The 21,492-nt window shown below is 37.5% G+C and overlaps 1 protein-coding gene across 1 annotated transcript in view; it reads right to left on the bottom strand.

Annotated features, from left to right (window-relative positions):
* The window catches only part of MFSD14B (major facilitator superfamily domain containing 14B), a 65,958-nt gene extending 44,958 nt beyond the window's left edge, over positions 1 to 21,000 (bottom strand). Inside the window, exons 1-2 of the mRNA XM_069476289.1 lie at positions 20,592 to 21,000; positions 1,296 to 1,391 (exon numbers count right to left, since the gene is read on the bottom strand). Coding sequence (XP_069332390.1) covers positions 1,296 to 1,391; positions 20,592 to 20,714 — 219 coding nt within the window. The 5' untranslated portion in view covers positions 20,715 to 21,000. The remainder of the gene's footprint in view (positions 1 to 1,295; positions 1,392 to 20,591) is intronic.
* Between the last annotated feature and the right edge of the window lie 492 nt (positions 21,001 to 21,492).

Here is a 21,492-nt window from a genome sequence, read left to right as displayed (position 1 = left end):
AAACATTCACATGAGAACACACGAATACCTGCAACACATGTATTTGTTCAAAGAAAATGGTTATATCAAGCACCAACTGTGTCCTAGGCAGCACTAGGCACTAGGGACATAGTGAAGAAAGGTAGGATCTCATGAAACTTAAAATGGAACTAACTATCCCCATTAACTAATGACTAATTACCTACTGTAGTAAAGCACTATGAAGGAAAACATAATGCAATAAGAATAAAAAAGGACTAGACATACAGGCAATTTTTTTAGTATACTCTTCCACCCAAATTATAATTTTAATTAATCAAATTATATTTCAAATGTGTCAGATGAATTAAAAACTTTAAAGGGTCATAGCAAGGTTTTATGTAAGGCTAATCGGCCAATAGCCACACTCTAAAGTTCTCTATTTTCAAAATCTAATTAAGGAGCAAAGATTATCTGTACTCAAAGGGATTTTCTGGTAAGGCAAATGATGACTGGGAAGAGTTAACCACCAATGAGTTTTTTTTTTTAATGAATGGATTAATTTGTTATTTATTTTTATTGATTGATTGATTGATTGAGACAGGGTTCTGCCTACATTGCCCAGGCTGGACTCAAACTTCTGGGCTCCCACCCCAGCCTCCGAGTAGCTAGGACTACAGGCACACACCACGGCATCCAGCCCACCAATGATTTTAAAAGAATAATTTAAGACAACTGAAACTTAAGGCCAATTTAAAACATCTTTATTAAAATTAAGTGTAAGTTACAAGCCCCCTAATGTTTTCTTTGGCATCTTTCTTCCCTCTCACCACACCATAATATCAAACATCCAAGTTCTTGCTAGGAAATTCAATACCACCTCTGAAGAAATGGCTGTACATAAGCTATCAAAATGGAAATATGGACATTCTTACATTACTTTTATTGCTACAAATTACCTACCAATCTCCTATTTTAGTAAAATCCTAAGTCAAAGGCCATTATCATCCCCATAAAGAAGTTACAAACTTCAACAATGCTCTGCAATTATTTCCTATAGGGTATCTTAAAGATTTTCCTAAATATACACAGTTCATTTGTATAACAGCACCCCCAAGACTCTGGTTCAGTGGGAATGCAGTGCTACCCAGGAATATCTAATGAGGTGGTTTTGTCATAGGTGGTTCACAAACCACACAGTACCAACAACCCAATGAAATAAGCAGTCTTAAATCACCATCAAGAGCTATTCCCAAACACATACCTAGACATAGAGACCTGGGGATGTATGGCTAAGAACACTTTTATAAATAAGAACCCAGTTCAGCAATACTTACAGTCAACATTGGAGTGGTCAGTAGGCCCCATGCAAAGAATTCAAGGAAGATGACAATAGCAGCATGGTATACACTTGGTCGGCCAAAGCCTTGTACCTAAAAAAGAAAAAAAGTTATTATGAAAAATAGCAAAGAGATATAAAATATCATCTTAAATGGTATATAAAAATGTATAAAATAAATTTAGGATCTACCTATAGTATTTAAGATAAAATTTCAATCTGTAGTATCCCTGATGACTTCGCCTCCCTTAATCATTGAAGGTGCTAATATTATACTTCGTATTTTTCCCATAAATGCAAATCACTGAAGCTTTGGTAAAAAATTACCTGGGTAATTACCTGAGGTTTGAGGACCTACTGTTCTGTCCCTTGCTAATTATGTGTTCCTCAGCAACTTAACCTCTCTAGGACTGAAGTTTCTTTAGCCACATTATAAGAGAGATGGGTATGGGGGTCACATACTCAAATGCCTCAGAGGCAGCACAGATAGTTTAAATACCGGCAGCTAGGTCAAATTCAAAACATACTTCATATATCTAAAGGTGTCAAAATCCAGCCTTCTGTTTCTCTTTTATTTTAACGACTTTGCCTAATTTGCTAGTTTTCTGCAGTCTGTGACTTCCAGGGATAAAAATCTAAAATTTCTTTCAATGTAACAATGCTTATTGAAGATCAGGTGTTTTGCTAATACTTGGTAGTAAATGGAGGCGATATTTACAAAAGGCTTTGTAAAACCCACACTACTCCCATGTGCATACATTTGCAACTCTTAGACAATATGTACATCTGCATGCTTTGACTAGAATCTCCTCATGAAGAAATAAACAAATGCAGATTGTTGGACAGTCTACAAGACAACTGGCCTGGCATCCTTAAAAATGTCAATGGCAAAAAACAAAGTAAAGGCAAGGAGACTAGTCCAAATTAAAGGAGAATAGAATGACCAAAGTAGTACTCCTGGACTAGATCCTGCATGAAAAGGAAAAAACAGGAAAAATACAAAAAGAACTACATACTAGATAATCCTATGGCATTAATGTTAGATCTCTTAGGTATTCTTGATGTTGCAACTTATTGTCAAAAGGCTTGGAAAAAAATTGGTGTATATACACTTTCTAACTTCAATGTCACAAAATGTTAATTGCTGAATTTAGACCAAGGGAAGATAAGCATTCATCGTACTATTCTTTAAAAATTTTGCTGGGTACAGTGGCTCACGCCTGTAATCCTAGCACTCCGGGAGGCCGAGGCGGGTGGATCATTTGAGCTAAGGAGTTCAAGACCAGCCTGAGCAAGAGCAAGACCCCGTCTCTACTAAAAATAGAAATTATCTGGACAACTAAAAATATATATAGAAAAAATTAGCCGGGCATGGTGGCGCATGCCTGTAGTCCCAGCTACTCGGGAGGCTGAGACAGAAGGATTGCTTGAGCCCAGGACTTTGAGGTTGCTGTGAGCTAGGCTGATGCGATGGCACTCTAGCCCGGGCAACAGAGTGAGACTCTGTCTCAAAAAAAATAAATAAATAAAATTAAAAAATTAAAAAAATAAATAAAAATACTTTAAAATTTTTGTAGCTGTGAAATTTTTCAAGAGTCAAGTATTAAATACAATTATTAAATATTCAAACTTGTAAATTTCTCAATGTCTAATAATAAGCAGTTTTTTAAAGCCATTCAATAACAAAATGTTTGCAAAATGGAAAGTACAAAGTTTAAAAGAAAAAGAAAAGAACCATTCAAGCACCTAACAACTCAAAAAAAATCAAAAGGCCCTTAACAAACCAGCACAACCTGCAAAGAGTACCAGTTTTTGCCAGTCCTTCACCAACAGAATAGTGAATGGAAATGGAGGCAACTATTCAGGCTCTGCCTGTGATGGAGACCCTCTACATTACCCTCCTTCCTCCTCAGTCCTTCCAGCTGCTGGAGTCAGAAACCTTGCCCTCATGCCTACCTCCTCTCTCACTGGCTGGCTCTCCCCTGGTCCAATCCTCTCTCTATCCTCTCTTGCCTAGATTACAGTGTAACTTTCTAAAGAGGACCCCTGCTTCTAACCCTTGCTCCTTCACCCACTGCATGGTAGCCAGAGTGAACCTTTTAAATATAACTCAGGTCCGATTCCTCCTCTCATCCACCCTCCCTGGCTCCCACTGCATTCAATCACACATTTTACATGTCCAACAAGGTCCTACAACTCCCTATCCCTTTATTATGCCCTATTGTTTTCTAGAGGATTTCCAACAAACTTTACAATTTATTTTTATTTATTGCCTACATCCTGTAGAATGTAAATGCCACAAGGGAAAGGATTTTTTTCTTGTTTTGTTCAATGATCCGCCCCAAACAGCCCTTCTCTTACCCCACTATAGGTAAAGCACTTGGCAATACATTAGTGGTAAGGACTGAACTCTGATCTTTTTTCTTTTGTCCAAATTCCTTTCTAAGAGACCTGGTGAGTCATACCTACAAACGATAAAATCTCACTAACAGGATTTTATTAGCCAGGTATAATGTGGCTTACTATCTAGCCTGATTCCCATACAGCATCACATAACAGATAGACTCCCTTAACTTAACTCAAGCATTCTAGAGACCTCTATCTTAACTCAAACATTCCTTTCTACTAACTCCAGGTCTTTAGACAAAGCTTAACTCTTGCAACCAACTGCAAACTAAAGAATCCCTAAAACCCACCTATGACTTGTAAACCCCTGCTTCAAGATGCCCTGCCTTTCCTAGCAGGGCCAATACATACCTTCCATGTATTGATTAATTCCCATCTCTGTGAATGTATAAAACCAAACTGCAACCCAGCCGCATAAGGCACATTTTCTCAAGACCTCTTGAGGGGATGTTTCCCCCGGCCACAGCTGCACACATTTGACTCAGCATAAACCTCTTAAAATTATTTTACAGAGTTTGAGTTTTTCCACTGACAGCAGCATGGATCTCTTCTGAGACTAATATTTTTTCTCTGTTCTTTCATTTTCAACAGCAAAACCCAGAATGTAGAAAAATCTTTGGAACAAATGGCCCAGTTTCAACAAAGAAATGGCATGGGTAAAAAAAAAAAAAAAGAATTACACAGTATATTGATTAAAATAAATTTTTAAAATATTAACCAAAAGTAATAAGTGGACTTTGGATTTTGACTACCATTAATTGGAAAAAAGATAATTTTGAGACAATCATGGAAACTTGAAAATGGACTGAATATTAGCGAATATTAAGAGTAACACTCATTGTAATAACAGTATTGAAGTTAGTTTTTTTAAAAGTCCTTATCTCTTAGAGATACATACTAACATATTTACTTGTGAAATGAGATAATATCTAGAACCTGGTTTAAAATCTACAGCAAAAAAAATAAAACCAAAGGAGAGGAGTAGCAATAGACGAAGAAAGTAAGGGTGAAAGTGACAGTTACTGAAGAAGAGTGAGAGGTATATTGGGGGAGGGGGTGTCACTGCATGTTTCCCTGTGTGTATAAAAACTTCCCTAATAAAAGATCTTTTTTTTTAAGTTAGGAAGATCAATGACAAAGATGACATCTTGTAGAAAATTATTCCAAGTAAGTGTTTTATCTTATGTTTTCCATCTTATGCTTGGTACAATTCAGTCTATAACTCCTTTGGCATTCCTTCAGAACTGGGACCTATCTGCTGCACCACTGCTAGAAATTAACTTTCAGGCTGGCATGGTACCTCACTTGTAATCCTAGCACTCTGGGAGGCTGAGGCAGGAGGACCAGCCTCAACAATAGTGAGACCCATCTCTACTAAAAATAGAAAAATTAGCCAGGAATGGTGGTGCACACCTGTAGTCTCAGCTACTTGGGAGGATGAGGCAGGAGGATTGCTTGAGCTCAGGAGTTTGAGGTTTCAGTGAGCTAGGATCGTGCCACTGCTGCACTCTAGCCCAGGCGACAGAGTGAGACCGCATCTTTAAAAACAATTTAAAAAGTTAAAGTCTTAGGAACTGTCTCAGATTGGAAGAGTCTAAGGAAACATGAGAACTAAAGGCAATGTGAAATCTTTGATTAGATCCTGAACCAGGAAAAAATGGGAAAAGTGGTAAAATTCAAATAAGATATGTAGACTGAAGTACTGTAGCAATGTTAATAGCCTGGTTTGGATAATTAATACCATGGCTTATAGAAGATGTTAGCATTTGAGGAAGCTGCATGAAGGATATATAGGAACTCTACTAGTTTTGCAACTTTTCCATCAGTTTAAAAGTATTACAAAATTAAAAAATTAATGGCAATAATTTTGAATAAGTAGAAATTCCATAAATGTCTATCAGTAGTGGAATGGTTAAAATTATGCTACATTCATACAATGAGATACTGAAAAAGCTATTTAAAAGAATGTGGATTTACATAAAATGACACAGAAAAAGATAAAGATAATATGCATACTCTTATTTATGTAAGAGTATGTTTTTACCTATGAATGTATATGTATAAAAACATATGCCAATTTTTTCCCCGACATGAAAGCTAATACTGTGGCATACGCCAAATGTCTAAATTTCTAACCATGTGATTAATTACTTAGGGAAAACAGAATATATATGTGTGTGTGTGTGTGTGTGTGTGTGTTCCTTTAATTTTTTTTTTCTTTCTTTCTTTTTTAGAGACAAGGTCTCACTATGGTGCCCAGGCTGGTCTCTAACTTCTGGCCTCAAGTGATCCTCCCACCTCAGCTTTCCAAGTAGCTGTAATTACAGGCATAAGCTACTGTGCCTATTTCTTTAATATTTTACAACTTTCATATATTCATATAGTAGTTGTAATTTTTTAAAAAAGGTCTGTGTGCTTCTATGTATATACAAACATTCCATAAAAATGAAAGCAAAAAGAAATAAATTCATTTGACTCTACTGTTTTATAAAATATTAGGTTAAAGAAAAATGCTAAATCCAAGTATGTAGTTCCCTTATAATACTGCCTTTCATAGATTTAATATTTTGTTTCTTTGTATTTAATTTGTTTTCTTGATTTTTTCCTCATAATTAGTATACAGAAACGCCACTGACTTTTGAATGTTGATATTGTATCCTGCATCTTCATTGAATTTATCAGATCTAACAGTTTTTGGTGGAATTGCTAGGGTTTTCTACACATATGATCATGTCATCTATAAACAGGGACAATTTAAGTTCTTCCTTTCCAGTTTAGATGTCCTTTTTTTCTTTCTCTTACCTTAAGTTTTCCTTCTCAAGCAATACAGTATTCATTCCTCAAATTAAAAAACAAAAAAAATTAGTGTTTACTATTTCCAAAGATGGGTGGTATATAACGCTAGGGACCTTTTTATTGACCTACTATCTAACCTCCAATATGCTCAGAAAATTATCAAGTTAAAACACAAGATCCTGCACTTTGTATCCTGCAGTACCTTGTATGTGACAGGAAGCTCAAAGACAAATGTAGACCTGTGGCTGCTCTTGGCTCTTTACATTTGAGTTTGTGTTTAAAAGCAACAGGTCTTAATCTGTATGGATGTATCATCATCTTTTATCATAGATACTTCCCTTTCTTCTGTGTCTTTCAAAGATGGCTTTCCTAAAGCAGGAGGATACCAGAAAGGAAGAAGTAAAATTATCTCTGTTCACAGATGATGTGATCTTAGTAAGTTGAAAAATCTAAAGATTCCACACTAATAAAAACTATTAGAGCTAATGTATGAATCCAACAAAGTTGCAGGACACAAATCATCTGCATTTCTATACACTAACAATGAACAACTTGAAAATAATTTTTTTTAAATTCCATTTACCATAGCATCATAAAGAATAAGATACTTGGAAATAAATTTAACCAAGGAGGTGAAAAACTTGTACACAAAATACTACTAAAAGAAATTCAAGAAGGTATGAACAAATGTAAAAAAAAAAATCCTCTGTCCATAGATTTGAAGATTTAATATTGTTAAGATGTCACTACCACCAAAAGTGATCTAATAGAACCAATGCCATCCCTATCAAAATCCCAATGACATTTTTTGCAAAAATAGAAAACTCCATTCTAAAGTTCACATGGAATCTGAAGGGACCCCAATCGCCAAAACAATCTTGATAAAGTTGAAGGTCTCACACTTTCTGACTTCAAAACTTACTATAAAGGCATGGTAATCAAAACAGTGTGGTTCTGGCATAAAAACAGACATAGAGACCAATGGAATAGGATAAAGAGCCCAGAAATAAACACTCACATATATGGTCAAATTGATGTGCATCAAAGGTACCAAGACCATTTGACGGAAAAAGGACAGTCTTTTCAACAAACACTAATGGAAAAACTAGATAGCCACATTAAAAAGAATGAAGTTGGAGCCTTTTCAGATGCTATACACAAAAATTAATTCAAAATGGATCAAAAACCTAAAAGAGCTAAAACTATGAAACTGTTGGAAAAAACTAAAAACATAGGGAAAAGCTTCACGACATTGAATTTGGCAATGATTTCTTGGATATGGCAACAAAAGAAAAAAATAGATAAACTGGACTTCATCAAAATGAAAAGTTTTTGTGTACCAAAGGACATTACCAACAGACAACAGAGTGAACAGAGAACCCAGGGAATGTGAGAAAATATTTGCAAAACACCTCCCAAAAGGCCCTGCTTCCAAACACTGCTGCATTGGGAATTGTTTCAAACACTTGAATTTGGGGGGGACACATTCAGAACATAGCCACTACAATTTCTTTTAAAAAACTAAAAGTGCAGGCAAGAAATTAGAACCCCTGCGAACTGTTGGTAGGAATTAATATAAAATGGTGCAGCATCTAAGGAAAACAGTTCTGTGGTTCCTCAAAAAATTTAAAGTAGAATTATTCTATGACCCAGCAATTCCACTTCATACGGGTATATATCCAAAAGAACTGAAAGCAGGGACTTGAACAGATCTTTATATACCCATGTTCACAGCAGCATTATTCACAACAGCCAAAAAGTGGAAGCAGTCCAAATGTTCATCAAATTATGAATGGGTAAACAAAATATGGTACATATAATGGAATATAATTCAGCCATGAAAAGGAAGGAAATTCTGACCACTACAACATGGATGAACCTTAAAGACACTGTGGTAAGTGAAATAAGCCAGTCACAAAAAGACAAATACCATAGGATTTCATTTATATGAGTAACCAAATTCATAGAGGCAGAAAGTAGAACAGTGATTACCACGGGCTAGGGAGTTACTGGTTAACGGGTACAGAGTTCAGTTTGGGATGATGAAAAAGTTCTAGAGATGGACAGTGATAATGAATGCCTAACAATGTGAATATACTTAATGCCACTGAACTGTACACTTAAAAATGATTAAAATTATGAATTTGATGTTATATATCTTTACCAAAATAAAAACCAGTAACTCAAAATAGATCACAAACCTAAAAATAAAAGGCAAAACCACAAACAGAAGATAACAGGAGAAAATATAAGTGACCTTGGTCACATGGTTTCATAAGTTTATAGAGACAAGACTAAAGTCACAGTACATGCAAGAAAAAGTTATGTTGGACTTTACTAAAATTAAAAACTTCTGCTCTGCAAAAGACACTCTTAAGAAAATGAAGACAAGCCACAGATTGAAAGAAAATATTTGCAAAACCTGTATCTGATAAGGGACTTGAATCAAGAACATATAAAGAGCTCTGACAAGTCACTAATAAAATGACAATATAAAAATGGGCAAAGGCCCTGGGAGGACAGGGAGACCGAGAGTGACTGCTAATGGGTATGGGGGCTCTTTCTGGAGAGAGAAAAATGTTCTGGAATTAGATAATGATGATAATTATACAACCTTGTGAATATACTAAAAACAACTGGATTGTACACTTTCAGACAATGAATTTTACATGTGAATATTTCAATTTAAAAACACAACAGGGGAAAAAGAGGAGAGAGATTCCTTTTCTGCCTCTGAACATTGCTACTGTGTGTGAAGCTTAGAACTATGGGAGCCATCTTAAGATCTTGAGAGCTGGATAAGTGAATATACTGGAAGAACCTGGGTCTTTGATGCTAAATCAAGGATCAATCCTGGAAATGTCTTTCCAGCAAACTTCTTGTTAAATTACATAATGAATTCCCTAATTGAAAAAAAAAAAAAAAAAAGTGGGGGGTAGGGGCCTACTATATGTCACTGTTCATTTTATAAAATGCAAATTTTAAAAACAATCATTGTTAGCTGGATGGATCTATTGCTAAGTGAAAGAAGCAAGTCTGAAAGGCTACAAAGCCTATGATATCATTTACACCACATTCTGGAAAAGGTAAAATTGTAGAGATAGTAAATAGATCAGTGGGGTAGCTAGGACATAGGGGGTAGGGTTAAATAGGTGAAGCAGAGGAGATTTTTTTTCAGGCAGTAAAACTATTCTGTATGATACTGTAATCCTAGGTAAATGAATGACACAATGCATTTGTCAAAACCAACAGAACTTCAGAGAACAAGAGTAAACCTCAGTACATGTTAATTTTTTAAAAATATTTAGGAGGTCATGGAATCCGTGGATAGGATGCAGAATGTAACAAAACAATGTAATTGTATTACAAATGCATGAAACAATCTCACTGAAGGGGGTGGGGGAGAAGGTGGTGATCCAAGTAACTTTGGAAATTAATGCAGCCTTGTAGGACTGAAGAAAAAAACTGACCATAAGCACTGTACTCTGATAAAGTTGTGCCCCACAGAAGTACAGGTTAACAATTCTGAAACCACTATGCATGTATACTGGAATTGAACAAAAATGGATGGCAAATGGTGGAAGTCAGTTTTCTCATTGCTGGAGTGGAAGGTTACAAATAAACACAGGGAGGAAATTAGAATGATCATGTGATAATGGATTAGAGTTGGAGATATCATTATGAATTCATTTTTAGCTGCTTATAGATACAGATGGTCAGAAACAGAACAGAAATATCTATGTGTATTATACATCCATATTTCTTTGTTCTGTCACCTGATTGAGTCTAAAAGCATTGACACCCTCAATAGCAATAAGCACATCTAGTGTGACGTCTTGGTTTCAAAATAAAAGGAAACAGGGCTCCCTGCAGAAATCGCTAATTCTGGGACTAGGGCAGGAAATACATAAGAGGAGCCGAGCCTAGAGTATGTCGCAGTGCCAGAATAAGGGCTTAAAAATAAAAATAAAATAAAGATTGGGTGTAGGGTGTATGTCAAAGAGCTCCCAATGGCCAAAGCTAGAACAATCTGACAAGGAAATAGAACAGTACTGAATTTTGGATTATAATCCAAAGTATAAAATAAATGAGTTCATGTTGATGAAATGATTAAACAAACAAATGGGGAGAACAAATCTCCCATGCAGAGGAATTCCAAATAATTTATGTAGACATTCTGCCCCCAAGGAGGTGGAGTATAACTTCTCATTCCAAAAGTATGGCTGCACATAGTGGCTCCCTTCCAAAGAGTACAGTATGGGGGCAGGGGGAGAAGGAGTAAGGGAAGAGTAATTTTACAGTGGAAAAGCCTGACAATACCTCAGCCAGGTGATCAAAATTAACACCAACAGTGATATGTACCATTGATATGATATGATGAAAACAGTACTTCACCTCTGTGGGCTTCCTCCCCAAAATCTACAATTCCAGTCCAATCATGAGAAAAACACCAAGATGAATCCCAACTGACATTCTATAAAACACCTGACCAGTACTTGTCAAAATTGTCAGGGTCGTGAAAAACAAGGAAAAGCCTCAGGCGATGCTTGCGTATGGTGTAAAATCAGGGTCCAATTTCATCATTTTGTATCGCATATCCACTTTTCCCAACATCATTTATTGAAGAGACTATCCTTTCCCCATTTTGTATTCCTGATGCCCTAGTCAAAGATTAGTTGAACATACACGTCTGGTTTTATTTCTGAGCTCTCTATTCTGTTCCACTGCTCTGTGTGTCTGTTTTTATGCCAGTACCACACTGTTTTGATAACTTTGTAATATAATTTGAAATCAAAGTTTCAGGTATGTAAGATAAATAAGTTCTGGAGATATATGTAGCACAATGCCTATAACTAACAATATGTAAAACTTGTTATGTATAAACTACAATGACTTATTGTACTGTTAGCAAATTGGATACTTAAAATTTACTACGGTAGATCTTATGTTAAATGTCTTACCACAAGGAAAATAATAACAACAACAACAATAATAATAAAGAGGGCAGTAAGAAACTTTGGGAGGTGATGGATATGATGTGTCTATGGCCTTGGTAGTGATGGTTTCACAGGTATATACTTATCCCCAAACTCACTGAGTTGTACACATTAAGTAAGTACAGCTTTTTACATATCATATCTCAACTAAGTAGTTTGATTTTTTAAAAACTGTTAGAAGACTTTAAAAAGGACATTATATATTGATGGAAAGGTCAATTTATCAAGAAGATATAACAACTATAAATATATATGCATTCAATAGAGCTCCAAAATATATGAAACAAATACTAAAAGAATTGAATGAAAAAACAGGGTTACAACAATAGCCGGAGGCTTCGATACATCATTTCCAATAACAGATAGAACATCTGGCAATGTCTGTAAAGAAATAGAGAACTTGAACAACTCTAAGAGCCAACTAAGTCTGTCAAACATATATAGAATGCTCTACTCAACAAGAGCAGAACACAAAAACTTCAGGATAGAATATACATTAAACTACAAAACGGTCTCAATAAATTTAAAAATATTTAAATCATACAAAATATCTTTTACAATCACAAAGGAATGAAGCTCTAAATCAATAATGGAAGAAAAACTAGAAAATTCACAAATATGTGGAAATTAAACAACAAATAGACCAAAAAGAAATCACAAGGGAAATTAGAAAATACTTAGACAAATGAAAATAAAAACACAACATACTAAAACTTATAGGATGCAGCAAAGGCAGTGCTAAGAGGGCAATTTATAGCTGTAAATGTCTACATTTAAAAAGAAGAAAGATCTCAAATCACTAAACGTAACTTTACTGAGAAACTAAAAAATGAAAAGTGCACCAAACTGAAACCTACTAAAAGAAAGAAACAAGATTAGAGCAGAGATAAATACAATGGAGAATAGTAAAACACAGAGAATGAATGAAATAAAAGTTGGTACTTTGAAAATACCAACAAAATTGACAAAATTTTAGCTAGATTGACCAAAAAAGATACAAATTTAAAAATCAGAAATGAAACAGGAGACATTTCTACCAACAATTTCACAGAAATATAAAGGATTCTAAGAGAATAGTATAGTATACGTCAACAAATTGGATAACCTAGATGACATAAACACACTCCTAGAAATATATAATTTACCAAAACTGAATCATAAAAAAATAGAAAATCTGAATAGACCTATAACTTGTAAGGAGATTGACACAGTAATCAAAAATGTCCCAACTAAGTCCATGACCTGATGGCTTCACTCTAGCAAACATCTGAACAATCATTCTCAAACTCTTCTAGAAAATATAAGAGACCATTTCCTAACTCATTCTACGAGGCCAGCATTACCCTAATATTAAAGTCAGACAAGAAAAGAAACTACAATACACTATCAAAAAAATACAGGCCAATATACCTCATAAACACTGATGCAAAAATCCTAAACAAAATACTAGCAAACCAAATGCAATACAAAGTGAGATTTATTCCTAGAAAGCAAAGATAGTTCGACATATGAAAATCAATGTAATACAACACATTAAAATGAAGAGGAAAAAACCACATGATCATCTCGATTAATGGGAAAAAGCATTTGATAAAATTCAACACCCTTTCATGACAAAAACATTAAAAAAACTAGGGATAAAAGGAATCTTCCTCTACATGTTAAGACGAATTTGTTAAAAACCCATAGTTAATATTCTCAATGATCAAAGATTGAGAGCTTACCTCCTAAAATCAGGAACAAGACAAGGATGTCTGCCCTTACCACTGCTATTCAACATTGTGCTGGAAGTTGCTCTAGCCAGAGCAATTAGACAAAAAAAAAAAAAAAAAAAAAAAAGAGAGAGAGAGAGAAGGTATCCAAATTGGAAAGAAAGAAGTAAAACTAACTCTCATGCAGATGACATGATCCTACATATAGAGAGTTCCAAAGAAGCCACAGAAAAGCTATTAGAACTAACACCTTGATTCAACAAAAATGAAGAATACAAGATCAACAAAAATCAGTTGTGTATCCATACATGTGCAATAAACAATCCAAGAAGGAAATTAAGAAAGTAATTTCATTTACAATGGCATCTAAGAAAATAAAATATCTAGGAATACATTTAACTAAGGATGTGAAAAATTTATACACTGAAAACTACAAATCAATGCTGAAAATAAATTTCAAAATACCTAAATAAATAGAAAGACAATCAATCATATTCACAGGAAGACTTAATATTGTTAAGATGCCAGTACTACCCAAGGTGATCTACAGATTCAATATAATCCCTATCAAATTCCCAATGACTTTCTTGCAGAAAGGAAAAGGTGATCTTCAAAATCATGTGGAATTGCAAAGAGCACCAAACAGCCAAAAAAATCTTTAAAAAGAACAAAATTGGAGAACTCAAATTTCCCAATTTCAAAACTTACTATAAAGCTACAGTAATCCGCTGGATGCTGTGTTCACACCTATGATCCTAGCACTTCGGAAGGCCAAGGCAGGAGGACTGCTTGAGCCCTGGAGTTTGAGACCATCCTTGGCAACACAGTAAGATCTCATCTCTACAAAAAATAAAAAAATTAATGGAGTGTGGTGACACATACCTGTAGTCCCCACTCAGGAGGCTGAGACGTAAGGATAGCTTCAGTTAATTCAGGAATTTTAGGCTGCAGTGAGCTATGACTATGCCACTGTAGTTCAGCCTGGGCAAGAGAGCAAGACCTTGTCTCTTAAAAAAAAGAAAAAAGCAGCCGGGCGCGGTGGATCACGCCTGTAATCCTAGCACTCTGGGAGGCCGAGGCAGGCGGATCGTTTGAGCTCAGGAGTTCAAGACCAGCTTGAGCAAGAGCAAGACCCCATCTCGACTAAAAATAGAAAGAAATTAGCTGGACAACTAAAAATATATAGAAATAATTAGCCAGGCATGGTGGCACATGCCTGTAGTCCTAGCTACTCAGGAGGCTGAGGCAGGAGGATTGCCTGAGTCCAGGAGTTTGAGGTTGCTGTGAGCTAGGCTGACGCCACAGCACTCTAGCCCGGGCAACAGAGTGAGACTCTGTCTAAAAAAAAAAGAATAGCCTTTTCAGTAAACGACACAACTGGTGATCCATAAGCAAATGAACTTCTGTCCGTACCTTGCACCATATTAAAAAAATTAATCAAAATGGAACATAAAACCAATTTGTAAAATTTAAAACCATAAAACTTACAAAAGCATAAACAGAAGTCCCTGTGATATTGGGTTAACATGGTCTACAAAAGAACAAGTTGATAAATTTCACCAAAATTTAAAACTTTTGCTCTTCAAGACACTGCTCAGAGAATGAAAAGATGAACCATAGAGAAAAAGTATATAACCATAAGCAAAACATCTGAGAAAGGACTTGAATCCAACATACAAAGAACTCTCAAAACTTAATTACAGGAAAACAAACAAACAAAAACAAACAAACAAAAAAATAGGCAAAAAAAAGGAACAAACATTTTGCCAAAAGGGATAATGCAGGTGGTAAATAAGCTTATAGAAAGGTGTTGAATGTAATTAGCCATAAGGAAGTACGAATTAAAAGCACAATGAGATACCACTACAGAACTATTAGAAGAGCTAAAATTGACCAAGTGTTGGCAAGGATGTGGACAAACTGGAATTTTCATACAGTACTAGTGGCAATGTGAAACTGTACAATTACTTTAGCAAACAATTTGGCAGTTTCTTAAAAAATTAAACAATACATCTACCAGATGACCCAGCCATTCCACTCCAAAGTATGTACTTAAAACAAAGTATATTCTGTACAAAGATTGGTACACAAATGTTCACAGCAGCTTTATTTGCAACAGCCCAAAACTGGTGATAACTCAAATGTCCATCAACAGGTCAATGTATAAACAAATTGTGGTACAACCATATAATGGAATACTACTCAGCAATAAAAAGGAATGAGCTACTGATTTACATAAGAACATTGAAAAAAATCTCAAAAAATTTATACTGGGTTGAACAAACCCAAACAAAAAGGATGATATGGTATATGATTCCATTCATATAAAACTAGAAAATGCAAAATAATATTATATGTAGTAACACAAGGTAGATAAATGATTGTCTGGGAAGGGTGAATAAAGACAGAGGTATACACATAGACACAAAATACATACAGTTTATTTTATGTCAATTATACTTGAATAAAACTGTTTTAAAAAGACAAGCAAATACAAAACTATCAAAATATCAGGCAGCTGAATAAAAAGTTGATCCAACTTCATATATACGTTTTTGCAGGGTTAAAAAAGGCTATTTATTATAGTTGATTATACGTTGTTAAGGATAGGTTTGTCTCCAATTCTCAGTCAGAACAATGACCTTGCTATGCTATAACCTCTTTCTCCATAGCACATCTCAGATTTCACAACCCACTTGTCAAAGTTCTATGAGACAGTGAACGGGAGGGAAAAGAAGGAGGGGAAGGAGAGACATGCAAGAAAATGAATGAGAAATTTCAAAAATGCTTCCATAGGGTAATAAAGCATGTTTATATCATACAGCTAACAAGATCCTTAACAGTGAAAAAAATTAATGTATCCTGTTATGCAGAGAAGGTTGTGTGCAGTTTTACCATTATTACTAAACATTTTCCTGGATATTCTAGTTCATGTAATATAGAAATAAGACATAAAATTATCATTACTTGCAATATTTGTGAATACTCTTCCAAAAGATCCTAAAGAATTAAATGTTTTTTTAAAAGATAAGGCACAAATTACCAATATCAGCAATGAAAAAGTAGACTAAGGATCTTACAGAAGGTAAAAAGAATCTAAGAGAAAGTTATTCTGGACAAGGTTATGCCAATTAATTTGAAATTTTAGATAAAAAAAAAGACAGAATTCCTAGCAAAATACAACTGACTACAACTAACGGAAGAAAACTGAAAATCAAATAGAAAACCTGAATTGTTTCAGAACTAAATAACCCCCCAAAGGTCATGAACTATAAAGTTCTGGAACTGTATTACCAATCTTATACAAATTCTTCCAGAGAATAGAAGCAACCAGAACTCTCCAATTTGTTTTATAAGGCCAACCAAAGCACATTATACAAAAGTAAGCCAACACCTTAAATCTCACTGATAAGCATAATTACTGATTTAAGGCTCAATTGATTTATTTCTTCATTAACAAATATTTATTGATCACCTCCTAAAGGACTATTTCAGATTCAAAGATGCACAGCTGCAGTCCCTGTCTAGAAAGACTTAATCTAGTTAAGAAAAATGGTGAGAAAGGATGCTCAAATATCCTAAGAAGCAAGGTCTACAAAATTTTGCCTATACCAGGCCTAAGAACAACACAACAGCAACAAGTCTTTGTCATGACAAAGGCTGGGCTTAAAGATGATGAATTAACTAAAGAGTTGCATAACTCTAAACAGGAAATACAAATGTTCCTGCCATAAATGCATGACATATTTGCTCTTATAAACTGCAACATATCGACTGCTTATAAATGCTTTTGCTTTCTCCCCTTATCTGCTGTAATTTACTTACAGACTTTGGCTATGCCAATGTCCCAGTACTATTTTATTTTTATTGAAATGATCATACTGGTTCCTAACAGTGTTAAGGAAAAACTGAAAAATGATCATTACATTTTTTTCCCCTAATATGTCCCTAAGTCCTTTCACTCTTTACAAACAAAACATACCTAGTCATTTTAGCCTTTTTGTAAACAGAAGCTACCCCTCAGTATTATTTCCATTTTGCCTATATAATAACCTTGTTCTCAAAATCAACATTATCCTTCACAGGGTCCCCTCTGAAACAGTCTAAGGAAAATGAACTCAAGAGACATCAAATGTCTTAAGAGAAACACTGATTCTCGGAGGCCCCACATCAGTGCCCTTAACTGGTCTCCAAGTATTGGCTTCTTAGAGTCCATAAGCAATCTGAAATGTATGTCTTTGCAACAAATCCTTAATTCTCATCAAATGCTGAAGGGTAAATAATTCCATTAAGGACTTTTCCTTCAGCTGGTTGTGAAGGATAAGTGTACTGACAAATCTACATTCAATGATATACAAATAATTCTGATAAAACAACTGAAAGTGTGCATGTGCGTGCACATTTAGGGAGGGCTAGAGCAAAGAGAGTATGATAAAACAAGAGCTTATTGATACACACCTCCCTATTCTAGAGGGAAATGATTTCAGAGTTGACACCCTAATAAGAGATCATAACATCTCTTTGCCAGTATCTTTTTCAAGTCAATACATCTCTTTGCCAAACAAGGTAGACAAAAGTTGTCAGCTGATTCCCTGTACTTGGGCAGTCATCCCTGTGACTGTTAGTAGCATCTGAAAACCATTGAGTGTCACTGGAACCAAGCTATAAGGAAATTCCAACACATTAAAAACAAATAAAGTCATGGGGACTGTAGGACAGGCACCTGGAAGTGATATTAGACAGAAACTGCAAGTGGGAAAAATGCATAATTCGAGGGCACTGGTATATGACATGAACATATATGATTACAGGCATTCACTGCTTTCCCAGCTTCCACACACTCAGAAAAGCACTGCCACCTGCCCATGCTAGTTATCTCACTAACTACAGCAAACACCAAGAAAACTTTCTCAGTATTCACTGCAGTTTATCAATACCGACTCCATACACTCGGAGAGACAAGGGAAGACTGGGCAGGAATCTACTTGTGCCCAAAATTAGCAGATTAGCACCAGGATATAAAGGAGAAGAAGCTGGGGAATAAATTAAGCCTAGATTTCTTTGAGTAAAAAACATCTCTCAAAAGTTCCTGCTCTAAGCACATAAAATAAGCAACTTTTTTTTTTTTTTTTTTTTTGAGACAGAGTCTCACTCTGTTGCCCAGGCTAGAGTGAGTGCTGTGGCATCAGCCTAGCTCATAGCAACCTCAAACTCCTGAGCTCAAGGGATCCTCCTGTCTCAGCCTCCCGAGTCGCTGGGACTACAGGCATGCACCACCATGCCCGGCTAATTTTTTCTATATATATTTTTAGCTGTCCAATTTCTTTCTATTTTTTTTTTAGTAGAGATGGGGTCTCGCTCTTGCTCAGGCTGGTCTCCAACTCCTGAGCTCAAACGATCCGCCCACCTCGGCCTCCCAGAGTGCTAGGATTACAGGCCTGAGCCATCGCGCCCGGCCAAGCAACTTTAAATTTTAGGTAGGGGTCTAGTTCCTGTCTAGATTAAGAAATGGGAGAGAACAAATTCTTTTATCACAGTCAGGGGATCACCTATGTAGATTGTGACCATTCAATTTATACTTGCAAAAAACACTGATAAGTAATAACAGATAATATGAAAGGGCTTACTAGGTGCCAGGTTACAGCAACCCTCACAATTCCATAAGGTAAATACTCTTTTTAATTAGAAGGTATGCAACTTACCCAAAGTTGCACCAGTAACGAAGGTGGAAACTGGGATTCCAAGCATGCTCACCTAATCACTATGCTAACAATGTTTCAACCTGCCAGTTTATTTTTTATTCTGCAAGACATAGGGAGCCAATGAAAAAAATTAAGGACAGCAATAAGGATCATTTTCATGGTAGATCACATTAGTCAGCAATGTAGAAGGGTAAGCAAGAGTCTCAAAAGAGAGAGGTCAAAAATGCTGAAGAAATGAACCACAGGAATGCAAAGGATAGGATAAAAACCTAAAATCTGTACCTGGTAAACTTAGCTGGACTTTCTGGTTGTTATAGGTATGGGAAGGGATGAAGGAAGCTATCTCTCTGATTACTAGCTTGCCACTGGTTACTAATTGCTGTCCATCAATTTAAGGAAGACAGAAAGAAGGATTTGGTGGTTTAATTTTGTTTAGGGGGCAGGAAGAGGACAAGTCTACTTAATCAAAATCAAAATGAGAGAAACCAATTCTATACAACTTCTCTCCCCCGACAAGATATACTTTCTATATTACAGAGATGTTATCTTCGAAATGAGGGGCCCCTAACGCTTTTTCAAAAATAAGGAGTCATTTGGGCTGGGAGGGGCCTTCAACATTACTAAGTGCGCATTTCAGTTTAAGCACTGAGTGGCAATAATACCCTTCCCCTAGTGGGCATTATTTCGGTAGAACCAGGACTAGAAAGTAGCTCTGCTGGCTCCGTATTACTTACTGCTGCTTCTACTTCACAGGCTTTCTCAATTCTACTAATGCGGATTCACATCTCCAAATATGCACATTTAATGCATATTTGCATTAAAGCAAAACCTAAAGCTAAAAACCTAAAGCTGATCGCATATATTTTTCATAAAATGTATATTTATCTCTGGAAAAACTTTTCTATGGTGTCAGTTTGTATTCACTGTAACATTTTCTATATTCCAAGTCCTAAATAAACCCCAACAAATCCTTAAGTTTAGGCCTTGAAGAAACGACAGACACTCTATGCTTAGTATTCCACTGTCCGAAACCAGAGCACAACCGGCAAGGCCTGTTCTGCTGAATCCAGGCCAGTTACATAGGGGCTTCCCTGTCCTGCTCTCAGAAACCATTTCAATTTCAAGTAAAACTGGAGAAAGAGACCAGCCTGAACTTGCTCCTTAGCCGGTCCTGAGATCGGTGGCTTCCCCTGAAACTGCTCCCCATTGGCGCGACAGCTCCTCGGACGCCTGGACAATGCGGAAGGAGCAGGAACGCGCTTCCCAACCTTCACTGCCAACTTCCCAGCCTACTATTTGGTAGTGTAGGACCGAATCTGGTTCGGAAGACTCCCTACCGGTTGTCTGCGTAGCTTTGGGCGCAACTGCGCCATGAAAACTGCATCAACTGTCACAGGGATGGAGAACTGTGAAATAACCAAATTACTACTCACATTCACTGCATATAGTCATATGTATGGCGCCTTTTGAAACAATAACCAAATCACCTGAAGTTTTGTCTAGCGGCGTGGAGCCGCTAGGAAAGCCTGTTATTAGTGATGAATTAGGCTCACCCAGAAAAAGACTGGCTTCCCGAGAGAGCCGGAGTCCCCTGCCCGGCGCACTGGGTTCGCGGGCCCCAGACGCAACCCCACCCAGCCTCCCTGGGACTCGGGCGATCCCACGCCGCGCCCGCGCTCACCCAGCTGCTGCTGCTGTTGCTGCTGCCCGCGGCCTGCGCGCCCGCGCGTTTCTCCGGCATGGCTCCCGCCTCGGACTCCGACACCGCCTTCTCCTCCGGCTCCTTCGGCAGCTGCACGCTCATGCCGTGGCCATACCCGCGCCAGCTAGGGGAGCTCCGGGACGACCGCGACGCCGCGAAGGCGGCGGCGGGGCCCGCGCCTTCATGGGCTCCGCGGCCCGCGGCGGCCTGCGGGTCGGGCGGCGGCGCCAGCTGCGGCGCTGAAGGCTGAGGGGGTGGCCGAAGCTGACGCCGGGGAGGAGGCAGGGAGAGAACCACAGCTCCAGGAGCCGGCAGCCGCGCGGACGGGACAGACACGGGCTCTACCGGCTGCCGGCAACAGCGTCAGTGGCAGGCTGGGCGGTGAGGAGGCCGCGCCTCGGCCCGCCCCGCTTCACCACAGGCCGGCGCCGGGTTGGAGGCCCCGCCCCACGCTTCAGCTCCCGCCTCAAGCTCTGACGTCTCTCCTGGGTCGCCTCCAACAACGCCCGGCCCACCTCAGGCCCCGCCTCCGCCTCGCGTCTGCCGCCTTGGCTTCCGGACTTCGCGGCGCGCCGGGAACACGTCATCTCCCAGAGCCTCTAGGCTCTGTTTTCTGTTTTCGGAGAGTGAGAGCCAACAGAGCCGAACTGAGCCGCGGTTAGTGAGCGGTGACGGGTAGTTATGCTGGGATTTTGTAGTGACTACAGCTCTGGTCTTGGTCTGATCCAACCCAGCAAATGAACGATTCTTGATGCCCTCAGCGTTATAAAGATGTGCACGTCCTAACACAGAAGGCGAGCCCCTGGGTCTGGAATCCTGAACTGGGAAAGTGGCATATGCTCTGTAACTGTAACATTCCGCTCCTTTCCAAAATCCAAAG

The sequence above is a fragment of the Eulemur rufifrons genome, chromosome 7 (assembly GCF_041146395.1).
Source record: "Eulemur rufifrons isolate Redbay chromosome 7, OSU_ERuf_1, whole genome shotgun sequence".
In the NCBI taxonomy this organism is placed as follows: domain Eukaryota; kingdom Metazoa; phylum Chordata; class Mammalia; order Primates; family Lemuridae; genus Eulemur; species Eulemur rufifrons.
The sequence above is the reverse complement of the archived record's forward strand: the minus strand, read 5'-3'. Positions and strand labels throughout refer to the sequence as shown.